This window comes from Arachis ipaensis, chromosome B10 (assembly GCF_059453495.1).
Source record: "Arachis ipaensis isolate K30076 ecotype BB chromosome B10, ASM5945349v1, whole genome shotgun sequence".
In the NCBI taxonomy this organism is placed as follows: Eukaryota; Viridiplantae; Streptophyta; class Magnoliopsida; order Fabales; family Fabaceae; genus Arachis; species Arachis ipaensis.
Genome location: NC_142435.1, coordinates 117,360,543 through 117,382,941, shown reverse-complemented (window position 1 = coordinate 117,382,941; position 22,399 = coordinate 117,360,543). Strand labels below are relative to the sequence as shown.

General features: G+C 34.8%; 2 protein-coding genes across 4 annotated transcripts; one reads left to right on the top strand and one right to left on the bottom strand.

Moving 5' to 3' along the window:
* Nucleotides 1-2,715: 2,715 nt before the first annotated feature.
* Nucleotides 2,716-6,559, top strand: LOC107620998 (TLD-domain containing nucleolar protein). Of its 3 annotated transcripts, none has more exons than XM_088509653.1 (8): nucleotides 2,716-2,743; nucleotides 3,286-3,619; nucleotides 3,709-4,311; nucleotides 4,651-4,832; nucleotides 5,044-5,282; nucleotides 5,397-5,596; nucleotides 5,774-5,899; nucleotides 5,992-6,559. In XM_088509653.1, exons 2-8 carry the CDS (start codon nucleotides 3,464-3,466, stop codon nucleotides 6,088-6,090), a joined length of 1,605 nt encoding a protein of 534 aa, XP_088365779.1. In that variant the 5' UTR covers nucleotides 2,716-2,743; nucleotides 3,286-3,463; the 3' UTR covers nucleotides 6,091-6,559. The 3 variants fall into 3 exon arrangements, with proteins under 3 accessions (XP_088365779.1, XP_020969860.2, XP_088365786.1); XM_021114201.2 differs by having other exon boundaries at nucleotides 2,716-2,756; nucleotides 3,305-3,619; XM_088509660.1 differs by lacking the exon at nucleotides 2,716-2,743 and having other exon boundaries at nucleotides 3,381-3,624.
* Nucleotides 6,560-6,755: 196 nt separating this feature from the next.
* LOC107622737 (protein kinase family protein) lies at nucleotides 6,756-8,801 on the bottom strand. Its single transcript, XM_016324747.3, has 8 exons — nucleotides 8,395-8,801; nucleotides 8,114-8,231; nucleotides 7,951-8,009; nucleotides 7,695-7,759; nucleotides 7,497-7,590; nucleotides 7,334-7,414; nucleotides 7,147-7,258; nucleotides 6,756-7,058 (listed from the first exon to the last, which is right to left on the bottom strand). The coding sequence occupies exons 1-8, from the start codon at nucleotides 8,644-8,646 to the stop codon at nucleotides 6,991-6,993; spliced, it is 849 nt and encodes a 282-aa protein (XP_016180233.1). The 5' UTR covers nucleotides 8,647-8,801; the 3' UTR covers nucleotides 6,756-6,990.
* Nucleotides 8,802-22,399: the final 13,598 nt, after the last annotated feature.

Here is a 22,399-nt window from a genome sequence, read left to right as displayed (position 1 = left end):
AAATCATAATCCTAATATAACCTAGAGACTAAATTGATATATTTTTATAAACATATCTAGTCAATTTCCAATTAGACATACTAGGTATCACATATATTGACAATTAACATTTTATATTATTATTTGTTGATAGAAATTGGTAATAAAAGAACAAAAGGATAAACTTGATTAATTTATAATTTTAAAGAAGTGGTCTGTAAACTTGTAGTCGAGTCTCAATGTCATTTCTGAACTTAAAATTGTCCCAAATTTGTCACTGAACTTAACAACGGTCAAGGTTGTGAGAATTGAACCGGTCAAATAACGGATTCAATAATTCAATAGGCCAATTGGAGTTGAACCGGAGATCGAATCAGTTTAATTAGATATGAAATAAAATTATTAAAAAATACCCTATAATTAACATGAACTTCAACACTATGAACATAATTAACAAAATTAACAAATACCATCAAGATTATGGAGATGAACCTGAACCTTAAGATTATAGACATATGTACCATTAAGATTATGGATATCTATATAATTAACCTGAACCTCAACATTATGTTAATCCATACAATTGCATCAAAAATCAATAAAATTAATAAGATTCCATCAATAATGAACAAAATTATTTTAGAAAAATTAACTCAGAAAAAGAATGAACAAGAATCAGAAAAAATGAACACTTACAAAAAGAATTAACTCAGAAATCAAAATCGTAAAAATCAAAGCAAGGGAAAAAAAGACAAGAAACAATGGAGGAATGCTTGTCAGAGGAAAAAGATGGCCAATCAGATACGAGTTTAGGGTGGCAGAGAGAGCAAAAAAGGCCTAAAGTCCACGTCGGCAGAAATAGATACTCTGCAGGACAAAAGCGGCCGATGATAAAAAACTTCCAATGACGACGATGGTAAAAGCTTTGAGTGGCAAGGGGTGGCAATAGCTGGTGGTCACTACCGGCGTTGATAGTGGTAAGGATGATGGAGGCATTTCTTCTGCTCGTTGGAGGAAATTAGGATTAGAAGGGAAAGGGAGGCATCATGAGGTTCGTTTGGGAATTGGGACTGGGTTAGTGGGTTTTATCTTTTTTTTTTTTTTTTGCGTCAAAATGATGCCGTTTCTAAGGCAAATTTATAATCTAATTAACTAATTGAACTAATAAACCCGAAATGCAATAGTCTAATTAGTTTAATTATCAATTTAATTTCGATAACTATGATGAAATGGGCCATTTCTTATAGAGTTAATACTCAAAGTGGTCTGTGAACTTGCAGTCGAGTCTCAATGTCATTTCTGAACTTAAAATTGTCCCAAATTTGTCACTGAACTTAACAACGGTCAAGGTTGCGAGAATTAAACCGGTCAATAAACCGGTCGAATAACGAATTCAATAATTCAATAGTCCAATCGGAGTCGAACCAAAGATCGAACCAGTTTAATTAAATATTAAATAAAATTATTAAAAAGTACCCTACAATTAATCTGAACCTCAATATTATGAACATAATTAAGAAAATTAATAAATACCATCAAGATTATGGAGATGAACCTGAACCTCAAGATTATAGACATAGGTACCATTAAGATTATGGATATCCATATAATTAACCTGAACCTCAACGTTATGTTAATCTATACAATTGCATCAAAAATCAATAAAATTAATAAGATTCCATCAATAATGAACAAAATTATTTTAGAAAAATTAATTCAGAAAAAGAATGAACAAAAATCAGAAAAAATGAAGACTTACAAAAAGAATTATCAGAAATCAGAATCGTAAAAAATAAAGCAAGGAAAAAAAGAAGAGAAACAATGGAGGAATATTTGTCAGAGGAGAAAGACGGCCAATCAGATACGAGTTCAGGGCGGCAGAGAGAGAGCAAAGAAGGCCTAAAGTCCACGTCGGCAGAAATAGATACTCGGCAGGACAAAGGTGGCCGGCGATAGAAACTTCAAACGACGACGATGATAGAAGCTTTGAGTGGTGAGGGGTGGCAACCGCTAGTGGTCACTACCGGCGCCGATAGTGGTAAGGATGATGGAGGCGTTACTTCTGCTCGTTGGAGGAAATTAGGATTGGAAGGGAGAGGGAGGCGTCATGAGGCTCGTTTGGGAATTGGGACTGGGTTTGTGGGGTTTATCTTTTTTTTTTGGGCGTTAAAATGTAGCCGTTTCTAAGGCAGATTACAAAATCTAGCCTTTAAAAAATTTGTCCGGTTCACTAGTTAATTGTCGGTTTAGCCAATTTTTTAACTGATTTTTTGCAGGACAGTTCTGGAGGTTAACTGGACCGGCCAAATGACCGATTTTCAAAACCTTGACAATGGTCATTTTTTAGATACTTTCCGGTGACAGAATGATGACGTAGTTGGTCAGAGGTCACGCTAAAAGCCACGCTGGACTGGTAAAATATCGTCATTTTATTTTTGGCGTCTAAATATAACATAAACGATGTCGTTTAGAGTATTTTGAGGGGTTTTAACTTGTTGGAGTTAGAAGAAGATGTTAAAACCCTTCAAAATACGCTAAACGATGTCGTTTATGTTCTGTATGGATGCTAAAAATGAAATGACAACATTTTATTTGTCCAATATAGCTTTTAGCGTGATTTCTGTCTAACTATGTTATCATTTTGCTACCGAAAAATATCTTAAAAATGATCATTGTTAAATTCAAAGATAAATTTAATACAATTTTAAATTTAAAGATAATATTAATTGACTGCAAGTTCACATACTACTTTGTGTATTGATTTGTTTTCTTTAGGGGTGAACGCGGATCGGATGGAATCGGATATGACCAAATTTTCGATCCGATCCGCAGTAAAATCATTGGATCGAATCGGATCAATATCTGCAATTTTTAAGTTTGGATCCGCTCCGTTTGCGGATTGGATCGGATATCGGATATATCCGCAAAATACAAAAATATTTTTAAAAACTTATTTTTATTAAAACAATATCAATAAAATTTATTTTTTATTTTTTTAAATATATTTACTTTTAAAATAATATTAATCATACTTTTCTTAAATAACAAATTAAAATAATATAATTTATATGATAATTATTAGTTGAAATAAAACATAAAAAGAATATTTACTTATTTATTTCTTTATTTTTGCGGATACACGCATATACGGATTGGATATGTGGATATCTACACAAAATTCGCAATTCGATCCAATTTGTGTGCAGATCCAATCTGATCTAATAGCCTTGCAGATCGAATCCATATTCACCGTTTTCGAATCGAATTTAAATAAACACCGCGAATATGCAGATCCGATCAACGAAGGTCGTGGTTTTCTTTTAAGTTATAGAACCTTAGAGAAAGTAAATAGTTATACGCAACTAGAATATAAACGTGCCACGTACTTTCCTCGATTTGGCAAGATCAGGTGCCACCGCCACATTCTCAATTGGCGAAAACAATAAACTAAACTAAAAACTAAATCTGATCTTTTACGCTGCCGATGGGAGCGTCTCAGTCTACAGAGCCCGCGGTTTCCGCCGAACAAAGGGAGGCAGAATCCGTCGCAGCCTCCACCGGTACTCTCCCTCTCCTCCACAAAGCCTTCTCCAACCTCTCCAATCCCCAAACTAATGCTGTCCCCTTCGAAAATCTTCCGGTGCGGTAACTACTCTCTCACACACACCACTTCTTACTCTTCTTTTTCTCTTCCTTTGATTTCTAACTTGCAAAGCACGTTCTTTTCAGCAATGCTTCGGTTTCGCACGCGAAGATCGAACCTACTCCGGCAACAGCGTCCCGGCTTCGTTTCCAGTTTTGTTGGATCACTTAGGTTCCTCAATCGTCGATCAATTTTTCGTTCCCGGCAAAGGTGGAATCGATTGGCTTCAGTTCGTTAATGGCTTCAATAAGTGCTGTGCTAGGGTTTCTGCGTCTGTTTCACTTAACATGCTTTTCAGAGTGTTTGCTGCAATGGCTTTGAAAGCGAATGTGCCTCTGCATTTGGTGTTTGAGTCTGAGGATGATGAATGCAAGATTAATGGTCACCTTCTTCCGAGTGATGTGCTTCTTCTTCTTTACGTGTGTTGGGTTATGTCTTGGGATTGTAGAAATTTGGGAAATTCTGAAAGGAAAGGGAATGTTAGGTTACCTGATCTTAGCCATTTGGTGTTGTCAGCGATCACATCTTGTAGCAAAGTTGAGGGTGGCTTCAATGTGTGGGATTGTGATGTATCAAGTTTGGGAGTTGAACTTCCTGCAGGGAAGTTTGTTACTTGGGTTATGAGTACGGTGCCATGTCTTCCAGATTGCTTAAGGCAGTATTTTCATGCAAGAATACAAATGGCAGGGGTAAGTTGTGATTTCATGAAATTAGGCAAAGATTCAAAATATTAAAAGCAAAGCATCCACTAAATCAGCCACCTAAACAAAATATATCAGAGAATATAAAATACACATTAAAAATTAATTAAATAATATATATATTTATACACAAATTGTGGTTGATTTGGTAGTTTATTTTTGGCGTGTGCACATGACAGTTTTTGCTATTGTATTGTTAACCATTGTAGCAATATAGCACCTATCTTTTTACCAATAGTCCTTTTAAGGTAAAAATGTTACATCTAGTTCTTAGGTGTTGACGTGTTGTAAAATGCACAAATAAGAAGCTGCTATTCTGAATGGCAGGATCAATTGGAATATTTGAATTCCTCTACTGGAGATATTTCATCTGCCGCAGCATGTGATTATATTTTAACCCAAGGAAGAGCGTGGGCAATATCTATCACACAAAAAAGTACAGTAAATGATGAGATTTCAAGAGTATTTTTATGCAGTGGAAGTGGAATGGATAAAAACCTTCTATATCGGTTTGCATCGCTAACCCTTAATCAGTCTCATATTTCTGTTCTGTGTTTTAGTCTCTGGGCCCTTCTTAGTTTTCAAAAAGCATAACCCCAATCACCCATTTTGGTGTTGCGGTGATTTTCTTTCTATTGACTTCTTGTTCATAATCATGATTTTGAAAGATACAAGATGGAAAAAGAAAATAACTATTGATAAAAGCTTACTTTGTTATAGGTCATCTACTCATGGACGAGGCCTCAATAGATTTTGGTCTCATGTAGAAGGTTACAAGGGTCCACTGCTAATTTTGATTGCCGCAAGTTCAGGAAATGCTCGTGAGGGAAGTTCCACTGATAGGAAATGGGTTATAGGTGCCCTGACAAGTCAAGGTCTTGAAAATAAGGATACCTTCTATGGAGCTTCTGGATGTTTATATTCAATAAGCCCTGTGTTTCATGCATTCCCACCCAGTGGTATGTCATAGAGGTGTTAACATTCCTTTCTTCCGCCTTTTTCCCATCCCCTTCCATGGTATATGATCAGTTTTGATGAAACGCTGAAACAATTATAAACGCTGTTGTTGGCAGGTAAGGAAAAGAATTTTGTTTATAGCCACTTGCATCCTACTGGTAGGGTGTACCAGGCGCATCCAAAACCAGTGGGAGTTGCATTTGGTGGAACTCCAGGAAATGAGAGAATATTTATTGAAGAAGATTTTTCCAAAGTGACCATTCGCCACCATGCTATTGACAAAACCTACCGTAGTGGTTCTCTCTTTCCGGATCAAGTAGATCTCTATGCCTTAATTTTGTAAACCTATAATGAGTAATGCTTGCATAAAAAGTAACTTCTGGTCTTTCTCAACGAAAAGAGAATGACCATCTTGTGAATTCTTCATGGCTGTCCAATTTAAGTTAATTGTGTCTCGTATTCCGGAGCTTCTGTTGATTAGTTATTGTTCCAGGGTTTCCTAGCCGTTGAAGCTGTGATTTCAGAAGTGGAAGTCTGGGGACTTGGAGGGGAAGTAGCAAAGAAAGTGCAAAGCTCGTACAAAAGGAGAGAAGAACTCTTCAATGAACAAAGACGAAAAGTATATCCTAGTTTGACCTATTTTATTGTTGACTTGTTGCCACCAAGTTCAATTTTGGTACAGATGTAACAGTGTTTCATGCTACTTTGTAGGTTGACTTGAAAACATTTGCGAATTGGGAAGATTCTCCTGAGAAAATGATGATGGACATGATGTCAAATCCAAATGCTGTCCAAAGGGAAGACCGCTGAGTTGGACCATGTGGTTTTGCATCCCTTAGTACAAGAATCCTCAGGCAGAATCATGGAATGCCATCTCGTTCGATGCTGCTGTGGTTATTCATTATTTTGGATTCTGATCCTCAGGTCACTGATGTATATATTGTGCTTGTGTTGTAATAATTGTCTTTACATGTACAATGTTGGGTGGGGGTGTGTTAACATAATCCTTTATAAAATTATGTATTCTATTAAAACATATCGCCATATCGGACATGGATGGGGGAACCTTGCATCAGAAGAGTATGATGTGCGAGTCAAATTTGGAATAAGGCTGCACAGTGCCTCAGCCAGGAACCATAGAGCTAAGTCTCTGTGTCTCGTGCATATATATCATTTGAGTGGAAAACACAACTAAAATATAGTTAAACTGATTCCGTAATTTGTATCATTAGGCTTTGTTTTGTTGAATGGATTATAGTGTAATCAAAGTGAGGAAAAAGATAGCGTTTCATTCATGTTTTCGCCAATAACGAGAAACATTGTAAATCGCAGTGGACTTATTTTGCCTCGCCTTAAAAAAAAAAGACCATTACAAAAATCTATCTAAATGTTTAGAACCAGTTGAATTTTAGTATTGGTTAATAGTTGACTATTTTCATGAAGACATCTTTGTGATAATATTGCGAATCGATGGATAATTCAATTAAACATATTTAGTTAAATATATTAAACTATTTAATGGTTTATAATATCATCTTCACATGATGTCTTCATTAGAGTAACGACTTTGGTTAATATCTTATGGCTACATATGTGATCGTCGGATATTGTTCTTGTTGCCTTGTTGGACTTGTAAAGAAGTTGCCATGTTGGGTTCTGAATTGCTGATCTTGTGGAAATTATGAACAAGAAGTTAATCGTGGGTTACCATCAAGCTCCCATCACTTTTCTTCGTAGAAACCTATGCTGATAAAATTCATCGAAAGATAGGCGATCCACTGCAATGGAGTGAGAAGTAATTAAATTCTTCTAAGTTAATTGATTGAACAGAAGGAAAATATAAGTAATACAGGAGATGCCAATAACCTGGATTTGAGCATAGTAGTTTTGAACAAACATCAAGACAATCAGGATCCAATCCCAAAGGAATGATCTGAGAAAATGGCAAGCCGGTAGATGATCTGATATTCTTTAACAGCTGAAATAAGCATCTTGTATCAGCCATGATTGGAGAATGAAACTTTTTATTCCTGTTTAAAGTCATGATGTTTACCTGAACATTATTTCTGCCATTAAAAGGAGGGTAGCCGTTTAGAAGCTCGAAAAGAATAACCCCAATACTCCACATATCTGCCTATAACACAAAACAAAATTTCACTAAACCCAATTTATAGATGTCAATGTTAATACTTAAAAGCAAAGACGGCTGGTGATACCTTGCTATCATATTTCTGGAACTGAAGAACTTCCGGTGCCATGTATAATGGCGTACCACAGACTGTCTCCGCATACTCGCCAGGACGTACAGTTCTTCATATTTTATGAAAGACAAAGAAGTTGGGGTAACAACATGAAACTAAATAAAAATACAAATTGCAACTACTTATATTTATTTCCCCTAAACTGATAACTACCTTGAGAGACCAAAGTCTGCAATCTTTAGAATCGCATCATCTCCGGGTTTTGATAGCAAAATGTTCTGATTCAACACCACCATCAATGCAAACAGATTTGTTTCCAGCAAAGTGATATTCGCTACAAATAGATTATCTTTTTCATGAACAATTCAAGCTACATACTAATGGCCCTCACAATCCCACCAATCGAAGTAATAGGCATCTCAAACCAAAGTAGCAACAATGTCACATACATTTTTCATTTTAGCTTTACCTCTGGTTTCAAATCTCTATGAATGATACCATGACTTTGTAATATTTTCATACCAGAACCTGCAAAACACTGAGACAAACTCCTTAGTTGCAAACTTGCAAGGCTAAAACAAGCACCAACACCAAAAGAATACTTCAATAAAGAATGCAGGTAAAAGAGTTACCAAGCTGCTGCATGAATCTTCTGGCAGTTTGTTGTTGAACTCTCCCATGGAATCGGATATAAGAAGCAAGGTTCCCTCCAGCACAGAACTCCATCACCAAGTACGCACATCCATCATACTAAAGTAGAAAACAGCAATAGCGAAAGTTTAAATAATAAAATAATAATAAAATGATCCTTCAATTATGCAACAAAGAATTGGTTTTCTCAACATATTTCACTTAAATTTAAAAAATAAGAAAAAGGGCATTCAAAGAAAAGCTAAAATTAAAAAAGAACCACCTGGAAGAAATCAAGGAGGCGAACGATGTTGGGGTGGTTGACGGAGGACAAGAAATTGAGCTCGCAGTGGAACGATGACTTAAGGCGAGGGCTGAGTTTGGAGAGGAAGACCTGTTTCACTGCCACCTCTTCGCCGGTGCCTCTTTGCTCCGCCCTCCACACCGCCGAGAACGACCCCTTTCCGATCTTCCGCTTCAGAAGGATGTCCTTTACTCTTACCGATTCGCTCTCTTCTTCTTCTTCTTCTTCCATTCCTGTTGATAGTGATAGAACTGCTGCTGCTTCTTTGACAAATTTGATCCACGATTGTTCTGTGTGGAATGTTCTCTTCTCTGCTATCTGTCTCTTTCACCGTTTCACGTGGAAAAAATTGTACGGACCAAATCAAACAGTTACTATTTAAATTTATTTTTTAATAGGACCAGCAACTTTATCAAATTCTGGCCAGCATAACCATCAAAGAAGAGTGAGTCATTGGATGAAATCTCACACTAATCTCACACCATTAAAAATCTCATTGATGACTATTTAATGGCTATGAATCCCAAAAGTTGCTGTCCCCTAATATTTCTCATATATATATATATATATATATAAAATTTTGCAGCAAAAAAATGCCACATAACATCTCTTTATTATATCTAAATTAGAAATGTTTTTCGCCTTTTTACTTCAACTGCAAATACCTTTTCGCTTTTTTATTTTAATTGCAAATCTCTAATTACAAATCTATCATTTATCTATCATATATTGTATTTCTAATTTTACAATTAAAATGTGTTATATATCATTTTTTATTGTAATTGGAATTAAATTTTTTCTTTTAAAATTAAGAAATTCTCTTCTCTTCCTTACTAATTTTACAAGAAAAATGTATCGCATATCACTTTTTTATTATAATTGAAATTAAATCTTTCTTTCCAAAATTAAAGAATTCTTTCCTTCTCTTTACTAATTTTACAACAAAAATATGTCATATGTCACTCCCTCGTTACAATTGAAATCAAATCTTTTCCTCCAAAATTAAAGAGTTCTCCCATTCTTCCTTTTTCTTTCTCTATTTCTCTCATTCCTTCAACCACTCTATCTATTTTATATATCGTTATCAATATCAATGACTAATTACTAATTTGACAATCAAAATGTACAACATGACATTCTTTAATTGCATTAAAATTAAAATTAAAATATTAAAATTGAAATTAAAATATACCTATATTATGTATCATATATTACTATCTAATTTAATAATCAATTGTGTCACATGACACTCTCTTATTAAAATTGAAAAAAAAAATATTTTTTTCAAAATTAATAAACTCCCTTCCTAAATTCTATCATCTACCTCTTTCAATTTTCTATTTCTCTCTACTATTTTTATCATCCGATATTTTTTTACAATTAAAATAATTTTTTTCCAAAATTAACAAACTCTCACTCTCACTCTCACTCTCATTCTTCATCTTTATCTTCATCTTTATTTTTCTCTCTCTTTTTTCTCATTCTCTATTTTTTCTATCTTTCTATTTTACAAAAAACAAAATTAACAAAATAATATAATTTAAATAAAAAATAATATTATTATTGTTATTATCTACAAAATTTTTTAGTTTTTTTTATTTAGTTTTAAATTTTCACTGCTTATCTTTCTAATCTTTAATTTCATTTCTCTTCTTTCAAATATTTATTACATATAATTTGGAGAGAATATTAATGTTATAATTAAAAGTTAGAATCAAGATTCAATTCTTCAAAAAAATTAATTGAGTTAATTTTATAACTATCAGTATAATTTTTTATACTAATATCTAATTATATTTTTATATACACAGGAAAAAATATTATTTTTAAATAGCAAGTATAAAAATTAATTATTTCTATTTATATAACAGACTTAACAGTTAACACCCAATTAAATGTACAAGTATACACATTAAATTATTTTAAATTTTAGATAACGAATGTTAAAATTAATTATTAATAAAAAAATAGTTTTTTATATAAAAATAATAAATAAAAAATCTTATTATTTAATTTTTTATGTACAGATACCTTGGTCTTCTTAGTCAGAGACTTTTGTCAACCTACGACTTTTTTTTGTAAAAGTAATTTGATTTTATAAATCTTTTATGCCATGCATAATCTATACTATCAGAACAAAGTAAACCGTAATTTTAAAAAATTTATATTCTCATAATGTTATTACGGGTAAAAATATTAGTATTTATAAATGTAAGTAAACAAAAATTTGATTTTAACGTAAGCGAAATAATTTTCTAAATATATTCTATTAGGCTATGTTTGATTAGAAGGAAAGAAATAGAAAAAAAAAAAGAAAAAATTGAGTGGACTTTTATTTTTTTATATGTGTTTGGATGAAAGAAAAATAAGAAGGAAAGAAATGTTATAAAAAGACAATCTTACTCTTGTATTATAAAATATATTGAAAAAAAGTGAAGGAGTAATATTGGAAGTATAGAGAGAAAACAAGTTTTTTCTTTTTTTTTTTCAACAATCATCAATTTTTTTTATCCCTTTTCTTTTTTCTCTAATTTCTCTCCTCAACCAAACAATGAAAAATAATCATTTTCCTTCCCTTTTTTTTTTCTCTCTTTTCTTTCCTTCTATTTTCCCTTCAAACAAATATAACCTTAGTATCTCCAATAAGAAATTAATTTAATAATTGATAAAAAATGAAATAATTTAAATATATTGGTGGATGGTGTATTTTGCACATGTAAACTTGCAATTACACAGACATACAAAACGTACTCCACGATTGACACGAAAAAAGGATGTTGCATTTTGTAGGAAAAGACATCTAAACATTGAAAGGCGTCCTTGTTCCCTATCAAATGTCCAGTTTGACCATCTTGGGGCATACCAAATGTGACCTGTATTTGGCAGTGTATCAGAGCAAAACGTTACTTGCATTGACAGGAAGGACGCTTATATGTGTGACACGTGTACGTGAAGGAGGTGAGCTTGGTCTTTATAACACATATTGCGTTTGGTTGAAGGTGAGTACACTTTATAACAATACCAACGTTTATGTTTGAGGGAAGAAGAAGATTGGAAAAGAAGAAGAAAGAGGTTGAGTGTGTGAGTAAAAAAATTAGTGAAAAAATAGTTCATGATTTTACATTACCTCAAAAATATATTATGAATATTTAGACCATCCTCAATGAATAAGTATTTTTTTTGTATTTTAATTATATATAAGTTATATGTATTTGTGTTGTTATTTTTTTGGACAAAAATAAAATTTTATTTATGATAAAATAATAGTCTAATAAGACATTAACATAATCAATGAAAAGTCAAAAGACAAAGTGCACATGGGGTTTATCACCACCAATATTATAAAGAGATAAACAACATTAATAAGAGAAAGAAGAGAGTTTAGAATCATATTCCTCCACCGAAGAGCATGCAGCAGAGATGAGTTATTGTGGTAAGAGACGACGTCCTTCAAATATCCATTGGTTTTTATTCTTCCAAATCAGACAGAGTAAAGTTGCTACTTTTGCCACCTCCTTTTTATTCCGATGCAGTCTTTCCAATGATTTTGTAATTTCAGTCCATCATTTTCAAATGGGCTCATCAACACCCATTGTAGTTACTATATGGAATCCTACCAACCTCCAAGTGTCTTCAACTTTTGGACAGCTAAGTAAACAGTGGGTAATTATTTCTTTCCTTTGGTGACATCTTGGGCAAGCAGCATCCCTTACTCCTATTCTTTGAAAAATTCGCCGATTCATCAGAAGTCTATCATGCATCACTTTCCAAACGAAGACCTTCATTTAGCCGGGCATTGTAAGTTTCAAATTGAATTATAGAGGTTCAGATTTTGACAACGGTCTGACAATTGCTCTATTGGGAGATGGAAGAACTGATAAGTTATGTTATATGCACTAGAGACTGAATAGCAACCTGACTTCTCTCTCAACCAAGTAAGCATGTCTTTCCTTTCTTCGACTTTTGTCTGTATAATTGTTGTTGACATATCTAGGCTGAACAATTCATGTATTAATTCTTGGTTCCATTGTCTGTTCTAATTAATTTATTGTGAAACTCTATAAATGTATGTTTGATTTCTATTCTGACTGTCGCTCCGAATAAAATTGTACTCTTTTATCCACGGGTCTTCATAGATATTGATTTGATCTTCTCTACCCACTTTTTAGAGAAGCCCTTTTTTCAAAATTTTTCTGTCCTCTAGTAAAGTCCTCTATGTCCAAGATGGGTTGTTTCCCATAATAGCTTGAATATTTGAAATACTTAGTTCAAAGCTCAATGAGTGAGGCTTTGTAGCAAGTCTCCAACCCTGTTTTCCTAGCATAGCTAGGTTGTAAGTTTACAGGTCCTTAAAACCAAGTCCCCCCCCACTTCTTCTCCCTGAAAATAATATCGCATCTGATCCACTACAACAATTTCTTATCTCTCCTTTGACCCCACTAAAATTGCATCATCATTTTATGAATATCATCAAGTAAGACATCAGGTAGTTAGCTTATTGAGTATAGAAGTATAGCAGTTGCTACAACCTTAATCAATACTTCTCTCCCACTAATTGATAATAAGCTTTCCAGTGCTGAAGGTTCTTTACAACTTTATCCTTGATATAGCTAAATGTGGCAGTTTTAGATCTATTTATTGTAGCTGGTAATCCAAGATACTTGTCTTTGGCGCCAACATTAGGGACCTGTAGCAATGCTGCCAAGTTTGCTCGAACTGTTTCAGGGGTATTCTTGCTAAAAAAAAACTGCTAATTTTTGTAGGTTAACTACTTGTCCACTCACTTTACTGTATAATTGTAAGATATTCATAATATTTTGGAAGTTCCAGCTATTTACTTTGCTAAAAAGTATGGAGTCATCTGCAAAAAAAAAGATGAAAAATAGAGGTACAGCGGCTATTTAGTCTCAGACCAGTAATAACATCACTCTGTTCTCCTTTATGGAGCAGATGGGTTAAACTTTCTGCACAAAGAATAAAAAGATAGGGAGATAGAGGGTCGCCTTACTGTAACTCTCTCCGTGGTCTAAACAAACCAGGTTGTTGATCGTCCACAATAACAGAGTGTGAGACTGTACTCACACATTCTCTAATCCATCCAATACATCTTTCATAAAACCTCAATTGCTTCATCATCGCCCAAACAAACCTTCATTCTACCGGATCGTATGCCTTGCTTATATTTAGTTTCACTGCCATGTCATAACTACCATAACTTTTATTTTCCAAAAGTGCATAAACTCGTGCAATTAGAACATTGTCGCTAATTAAACGACCTTTAACAAAAGCACTTTGGTTATCACTTATCACCTTATTCATTAATAGCTACATCCTATGAATTAGTACTTTAGAGATAATTTGTAGAAAACACTACTTAGGCTAATCGGCCTTACCTGATTCATAGAAGTTGAATTTAGGACCTTCGGTATTAGGCATATTTAAGTGTGGTTAAAAGATTTAAGCAATCTTCCTCCTGAAAAGAAACTCCCAACAGTCTTGACCACTTTAAAACCAATGATGTCCCAATAGAATTAGTAGAACTTAGCACTAAAACCATCATCCCCAGGCACCGAGAAAGGTTTAATGGAGAAATCTACCTCCTTAATTAACCTCTTTTTCAGTAATCGGACGAGTGAGCCTGAATTTTATATGCCTATCCACCTTTTTCTTCATGTCGTCCAGTACTTCGGAAGGATCTCTAGGATTTGAGGTAGAGAATAGCTCCTCAAAATAGTTTTGAGCAATATCCGAGATGCCTGCAGGGTTAGATTTGAAGTTTCCTTCACTGTCTTCCAATCTGAGAATTCTATTCTGTCTGTTTTGGGTTTGAGTTCTCGCATGGAAAAAATTGGTGTTTTGTTCGCCCCAATTAAGCCGTTGAACCAGTGACTTTTCCTTCCAGTATGTCTCTTCCTTTTCATAAGCATCAACTAATTCTTCCTCCATTCTTCTTAACTCCTCTTTATTTACTTCTTCATTCTTGTTATTCTCCTCCTCAATTTTTTGTCAAAGCTCTAGGATGAGTTTGTTGGAGTTCTGGTTGGAATTCTTTTGCCATATTTCTACCATACAATGTCTACATTGTTTTAACTTCCAGTACAATTTAAACATCGGTGATCTCACAACCTCCAATTCCCAAAACTGCTTTACTATCCTCCTTGTCTCTTTCTTTTCGCACCATCTGTCTTGAAATTTGAACCTGTGCTTCTGCTGTCTCATATCCACATCAGAACTTAGGGATCTATGGTCTAACCCAATGTCCTCCAAATGTTGAATTGAAGCTCGCGAGTATGCTGACCTTAGTTGCATCGAGACTACACATCTATCCAACCTCTCTCGGATCAGGTTTGGACCGAACTGCTTGTTACACCATGTGAATTTTGGCCCTTTAAACCCAAATCCACCATCTGCCCTCTATTAACAAAATTGTTGAAAGTTTCTATTGAGGGTGTCGATTTCATCCGAACACCCTTTTTCTCATGATAGGCTAAAATAGTATTGAAATCACCTATTACAAGAAAATTCTCATTTGCATAATAAACCATCTCTAGGATTTCTTCATATTGACTTGATCTCATATTATCATCACAACTCAAATGCACCGCAAAAACATTCCACTCTTTTTGCAGCTGCTGTTCTTCCCACCTAAAGTGGATAAAAAATTCATCATGTTGCTGAATTGTTACCCGAGTTGCACTCTTCCAAGCCAGCACTAATCCCCCCGCAACTCCAATGGGATCTATACAATAAAACTGTCAAAGCCGACCTTCCTACATAGTCTTTCCACATGCGAAGTAACATTTTTTGTTTAAGATAAAAGCATTACTTCGAGAGAATGGGATTTATAAATCCCTTTAATGCTGTGAACTGATAAGAGTTTTCGCAAACCCTGACAGTTCTATGCCATCATCTTCATGGGTTATTGGGTGCCTTTTCTTGGGTGGAACTGATGTGGGATAAATGTCGGTTAGAAATTTTTACAAAAAAAAAAAAAATAATTCCGTTGCAAGTATAGTCCTAACCAAACAAATAACCCTCAATCAAAGTTTAAATTATTTGTCACAAGTACAAACCCCAATAAAAATAAATTGAAGTATTCAAACCTCGGGTCGTCTCTCAAGGAATTGCAGGGAAGTGTGCATTTTATTGGTTATGGGTTTGTATATTTTTGGGTTTTGGGTTTGATAGACAAGAAAATAAAGATAACAAGAAAATATAGCTAACAACTAAGAAAAGTTTTGGTAAGAAATGAGAATTGGAAGTCCTATCCTCATTATCATCCCCAATTGTGATGGCAAATGTAAATTGCCTTCACTTAGTTAACCTCTAACAAATGAAGGAAAGTCAAGTGCATACAATCAACTTGAGTTCACAAGTCCTAGTCAACTCATAGTGAAAGACTAGATTTAGTGACGCTCAAGCTAACCGACAATCTTCAATTACCAATCAACAAGAGATTTTGATAATTCAAGAGTCTCTAAATCACTCAACCCAAGTCAAGAGTACAAAAATCTACACTAAAATCCAACCAAGAATTTTATCAAATACTTGGAAGGCATAAAAGAAAAGCATCATAAAAGTGCAAGAAATATAAAACCTAAACTACCAAATGCAAGAATCAATAACTAACAATTAAAGAAAGCAACAATAAACATAGAAAACATAAATTACATTAATAGAAATCAAAAGTAACAAGAGTTCATAAACATAAAAATGACATAAAAGGGAAATTAACAATGTAAACAAAGAGATCCAAGACAATAAAGCATAAAAACATAAATGAAACTACACTAAAATAAGAATTAAAGAGAAATTAAACAAATCTATCCTAATTTCTAGAGAGAAGAGAGAGATTCTCTCTCTAGAAAACCTAACCTAAAGCATGGTAAAAACCTAATTATGACTACTTGGTTCATCCCCCTCCAATCTTTGGGTTCAAAAGTATCAGAAATGAGTTGGATTTGGGCCTCCTTGAGCTCAGAAATCGCCCCCAGCATGTTCCTTTAATGAGGTCATGTGACCAGTGTCACGCGTACACGTGGGTGATACGTGCGCTTCGCTTGGCAAAATTCCCTCTCACGCGTACGCGTGGGTGATGCGTGCGCATGGCCTTGAATCCACCAAATCCTCATTACTTCATGAATTCTCCACTTTGCATGCTTTTTCTTCATCCCTTCAATCCAACCTTTGCCTTATAAACCTGAAATCACTAAACAAACACATCAAGGCATCGAATAGAATTTAAGTGAATTAAATTTAACAATTTTAGGGCCTAAAAAGCATGTTTTAACTCTTAAGCACAATCTAGGGGAAATTCATAAAACCATGCTATTTCATTGAATAAATGTAGGAAAAGTTGGTAAAATCCACCAAATTCAATACAAAATAAACCATACAATTGTGGTTTATCAACCTCCCACACTTAAACAATAGCATGTCCTCATGCTAAACCAAGAAAGACAAGAAAGGAGGTATGGATATTTATTTAATGCAAACTATCTATATGAAATCTATCTATATGCATGCAACTACTTGGTCAAAACAATTCAATTTCCAAGAATACATATATGAACATAAGGGCTAAAGCAATCATAATCCAATTAAATCCAGAATTGAATTGAGTTATTAAAAAGAATTATAAACTTGCAAGATAAGAGATGATCATAGGTGAAAACATGTAATTGAATAATTGAACCCTCACCGGATGTGTATCCGCTCTAGTCGCTCAAGTGTATAGGGTTGATTCACTCAATTTCCTTATAATCATGCTTTCTAAGATTTGTTTTTTATCTAACAATCAACAATTATTCAATGCATGCATACAAATATCATGAGGACTTTTCTATAGGTTGTAATGGGATTAGGGTAAAGGTAAGGATGCATATGGTCAAGTGAGCTTGAAATTTGAACCTTTGACTAACTTAAGCTCTCATCTAACACATACAACAACCTATACAATTCAAAGCAAATGTAACTACCCATTCTTCACTTTTTCACACACTCATACATTCTTTTCAATTCACAACCCATATGCATTGCTATTATTACTTTACTTTGGGGCATTTTGTCCCCTTTTTATTGCTTTCTTTTTTCTCCTTTTTCTTATTTTCCTTCTTTTTTTCTTTTTATGTTTATAGTTTTTCCTTTTTTTTTCAAAATAAAATATATACAAGAGTATCAATGCATATGGTTTAAACACTTAATGTATGAGTATGTACCCAATTCCCAAGATCTTCAACAAAAATAGAAACATACACTTTATCTCTACCAATGTTTCCAAACTTTCCCACACTTAAATGACACACACTCTCACTAGCCTAAGCTAATCAAAGATCCAAATTAAGGACATTTATTATTTTCTGCTTTAAGGCTAGTAATGTGCTAAATTTAAGAATAAAAGGGGTTAAAATAGGCTCAAAATTGGCTAACAAAGGTGGATAAAAGGGTAAGGCTATTTGGGTAAGTGAGCTAAATGAAATGAAGGCCTCAATCATATAAATGCATTCATACACAGAATAATGGACATAAAGACTCAAACAAATCAAAGATTACAATCATATAAAGAGAATAATACACACAAGAATGAAAATAGTGGTTATACGATGCAACCACATAATTAGGCTCAAAACTCACAAGGTTGTGTGTTCTTAGCTCAAAAACATGTTCCACAATATGTAATTCAAGCAAGTTTCATGAAAAATTTTTACTCAAATCAATTGGGATATCAATGCCCTATATAAGAGGAGTTTTCTAGAAAAATTTCATTATTTTGACTAAGCTTGTTATATATATGCAAACTAAGAAAATGCAACTAAAAATTTTAAAAGACCTAAAAATAACAGAAAAAATTAAAATGCGAAAGTGCTAGGATTAGAAATTTGTCACCCAAAAATCGCTGATCGGTCGGAAGACCTCCCTACACTTAAAAGTTTGCACCGTCTTCGGTGCATTCAAAGATGAGCAAGGGGGTACGACGACTTTCCGGATTGCCACCTTCAGCTGGTGGATCAACCGGCTGCTGTATGTTCTTTTCTCTGCTTCCCTTTTTGCTTACAGTGAATCATCCTGAAAGATAGACAACAGGATAGTAAGACGAATAAATACAAAAGCAAGGAAGCATGAATTGTTGGAATGAGGTATGAATCACTAAAATGAAGTGAGTGAATAAGTGTGTGACATTAATGAACTAAGTGTGTCAGAACTGCACAAAAGGGGGGAAGCACTTCACTCATTTTAGTGTGCCTGAGATGCTTCAAAGGAAACTTGTTGGTTAAGACAACAACAAGGGATAAAGAAGTATGAAAGCATCCAAGAAAGAATCAAGCAACAAAGTATAACCTCAACAAAGAAATCCAACAATGACTATTAACAGCAATGATACCAAAATAGCATGCTATCAATAATCAGCAGCAATAAACAGTAAACAAGATTAATAATCCAACACTTATCATGAAAACAGAAAATTAAACTAACTAACTAACTACTAGCAACTAACAACTAACTAATATAAGGAAGATGATAGTAGATGGTAAATAATGGTGCTAGATGATGGTTGGAGAGGGGTAGAAGAGAGGAGAAGAGAAAAGAAGAAAAGAAATGGAGAGAAGAGAAGAAAAGAAGTGTGTGAAGCAGGGGTGCCCACGCGTATGCGTGGGGTGGCAAGTTTGGAATGCGACGCGTGCGCGTCTGGCACGCGTAGGCTTGGAATGGGGAAAATAGCGGGTGACGCGTACGCGTGGGACGAAATTGTGTTAGACGCACAGTGTTCGCACCCTTCGTGCACAACTCTCTATTTGGAATCATACAGCAGCAGCACTCACGCACCATTCCTGCATGGTGGTTTTTCGGGGGTCACGCATACGTGTGGGTGTTTGGAATCTTGGGGTCACGCGTACGTGTGGATGGGTGCTCTGTTTTTCAAAATTTTTCAAGTTCTAACACCAAACCAAGCATTCCAAACATCCAAACAGTCATCTAAGCACCACCAAACCTTATTAAATATACTAAACTACCAAATAAACTTAACTAACTAAACTAAACATGAAATTAAACTAATTTTACCAACATTTACAAAAGCAAAGAAATAAAAAGATGTTACCATGGTGGGGTATCTCCCACCTAGCACTTTTATTTATTGTCCTTAAGTTGGAAAATTGGGAAGCTCCTTATTATGGTGGCTTGTGCTTGTACTCATCCTTGAACTCCCACCAATGTTTGGGCTTCCAATAAACTTCAAAGTTCAAAATTAATAGCTCCAAGTTTTGATGAAGTTCAACACAAGCTAAGGGCTCCCAAAATTGATCCTCTTGAGGTCGGGATCTGATGTGTTATATTTGTCAGTATAGAATCTTCCAATAAAATTCCGTCGTTAGTATAGTCTAAACCAACAAGCTATAATGCACTAAATTTAGAAAATGTGTCACCAAAATTCAAAATCAATAACCGGGAGTAGAATCCCGGGTCGTTCTCCCTAGGAGTTGCCTTAAGATGCACATAATTGGTTATGAGTTCTCTTGGTATTTTGGAATTGAATACAAGAAGAGTAAATGAACTTGAATTAAAACAATGAGCAACTAACAATTAGACTAAGGAATACAAGAACTTAAGCTAGCAAGTGAATGACAATCAATCAATGTAAAATCCTTGGCTAGGATGTGAGAATTGGAATTCCTATCCTCATTGCCTCCATCAATTGTGATAATAATTTGTTATTGCTCCACTTAGTTAACCTCTAACTATGAAGGAAAGTCAAGTGGAGATAATCAATTTGAGTTCACAAGTCCTAGTCAAATCCTAAGGAAAAACTAGCTTTAGTGGCATTCAAATCAACTAGCAATTTCCAATTGTCAATCAACAAAAGAATTTGACAATTCAAGTATCTCCAATTACCCAACCCCCAAGCCAAGAGTGAAAATCTACTCCATAGCTATAATTGATATTTTCTCAAACACTTGGTGAACAAGAATGCAAGACATTATGAAATTAAGAAGAGAATTCAAAACTAAAGCTATCTACTACAAGCAATTAACCACAATCAAGCAATTAACAACAATGAATATGAAATTTCTCAATGTATTAATTGAAATCAATGTAAACAAGATCCAAATCCTAGATCTAAAATAACTAGAGTAAGAAGAATACTAAATTGAGAGTAGAATAATGAGGTCTACAAATTATAGCAATGAAAAATTGAATTCAAAACAAATCTAACCAAAAGATCCAAGTGAAATTGCAATTGAGAAAGCCAAAATCTAGAGAGAAGTGTGAGTTTCTCTCTCTAGAATCATAAATTGCAAAACTAGCTAAAAATTCTCTAATGTGTCAAATTCCCCTTCCTCCTTGGTCCCTTGGGTCTTTTCCCTCCAGAATTCAGCTCAAATTAGGCCAACCGCGATTTCACTAATGAAGTCACGTCCCGAGCGTCATGCGTTCGCATCGTCTAGATTTTTGCGAGCCACGCGTACGCGTCAAGCACGCATACATGATGAGCGGATAATTTATACCCTTTTTGGCATTGTTTTTACATAGTTTTTAGTATATTTTAGTTACTTTTTATTATATTTTTATTAGTTTTTATTCAAAAATCATATTTCTGGACTTTACCATGAGTTTGTGTGTTTTTCTGTGATTTCAAGTATTTTCTGGCTGAAATTGAGGGACCTGAGCAAAAATCTGATTCAGAGGCTGAAAAAGGACTGCAGATGCTGTTGGATTCTGATCTCCCTGCACCCGAAGTAGATTTTCTGGAGCTACAGAAGCCCAATTGGCGCGCTCTTAACTGTGTTGGAAAGTAGACATCCTGGGCTTTCCAGCAATATATAATAGTTCATATTTTTCCCAACATTTGATGGCCCAAACTGGAGTTCAAAGTCAACCTAAAATATCTTGGCGTAAAACGCCCAAGCTGGCACCAGAATTGGAGTTACACGCCCAAACTGGCACCAAAGTTGGCGTTTAACTCCAGGAACAGCCTAAGCACAAAAAAGCTTCAATGCTCAGCCCAAGAACACACCAAGTGGGCCCCGGAAGTGGATTTCTACACTATCTGTACTTAGTTACTCATTTTTTGTAAACCCTAGTAACTAGTCTAGTATAAAAACTACTTTTAGAGATTTATTTTACGTCTTTGGTTGAATCTTTTATCTTTTGAATTTGTATGTTCACGTTTGGAGGCTGGCCTCACGGCCATGCCTAGACCTTTTTCACTTATGTATTTTCTACGGTGGAGTTTCTACACCCCATAGATTAAGGTGTGGAGTTCTGCTGTTCTTCATGAATTAATACAAGTGCTATTATTTTTCTATTCAATTCATGCCTACTTCTTCTCTAAGATATTCACTCGCACTCCAACCTGATGAATGTGATGACCCGTGACACTCATCATCATTCTCACTTATGAACGCGTGCCTGACAACCACTTCTGTGAGATCAGAGTCTTCGTGGTATAGGCTAGAACCATTGGCAGCATTCCTGAGATCCGAAAAGTCTAAACCTTGTCTGTGGTATTCCGAGTAGGATCTGGGAAGGGATGACTATGTCGAGCTTCAAACCTGCGAATGTGGGGCACAAGTGACAGTGTGCAAAAGGACAATGGTCCTATTTCGATGCTAGCGGGAACCGACAGATGATTAGCCGTGCAGTGACAGTGCATATGGATTTGTTTTCATCCGAGAGGATCATACAGCTTGCCATGGAAGGAGGTAACGCATGGTTGGAAGAAGGCAATAGGAAAGCAGAGGTTCAGAAGCGACAAAGCATCTCCATAGGCTTATCTAAAATTCCCACCTGTGAATTACATAAGTAACTTTATCCTATTTTATATTTTTTTATGATTTTAATTATCAAAACCTCATAACCATTTGAATCTGCCTGACTGAGATTTACAAGGATGACCATAGCTTGCTTCAAGCCGACAATCTCCGTGGGATCAACCCTTACTCACGTAAGGTATTACTTGGACGACCTAGTGCACTTGCTGGTTAGT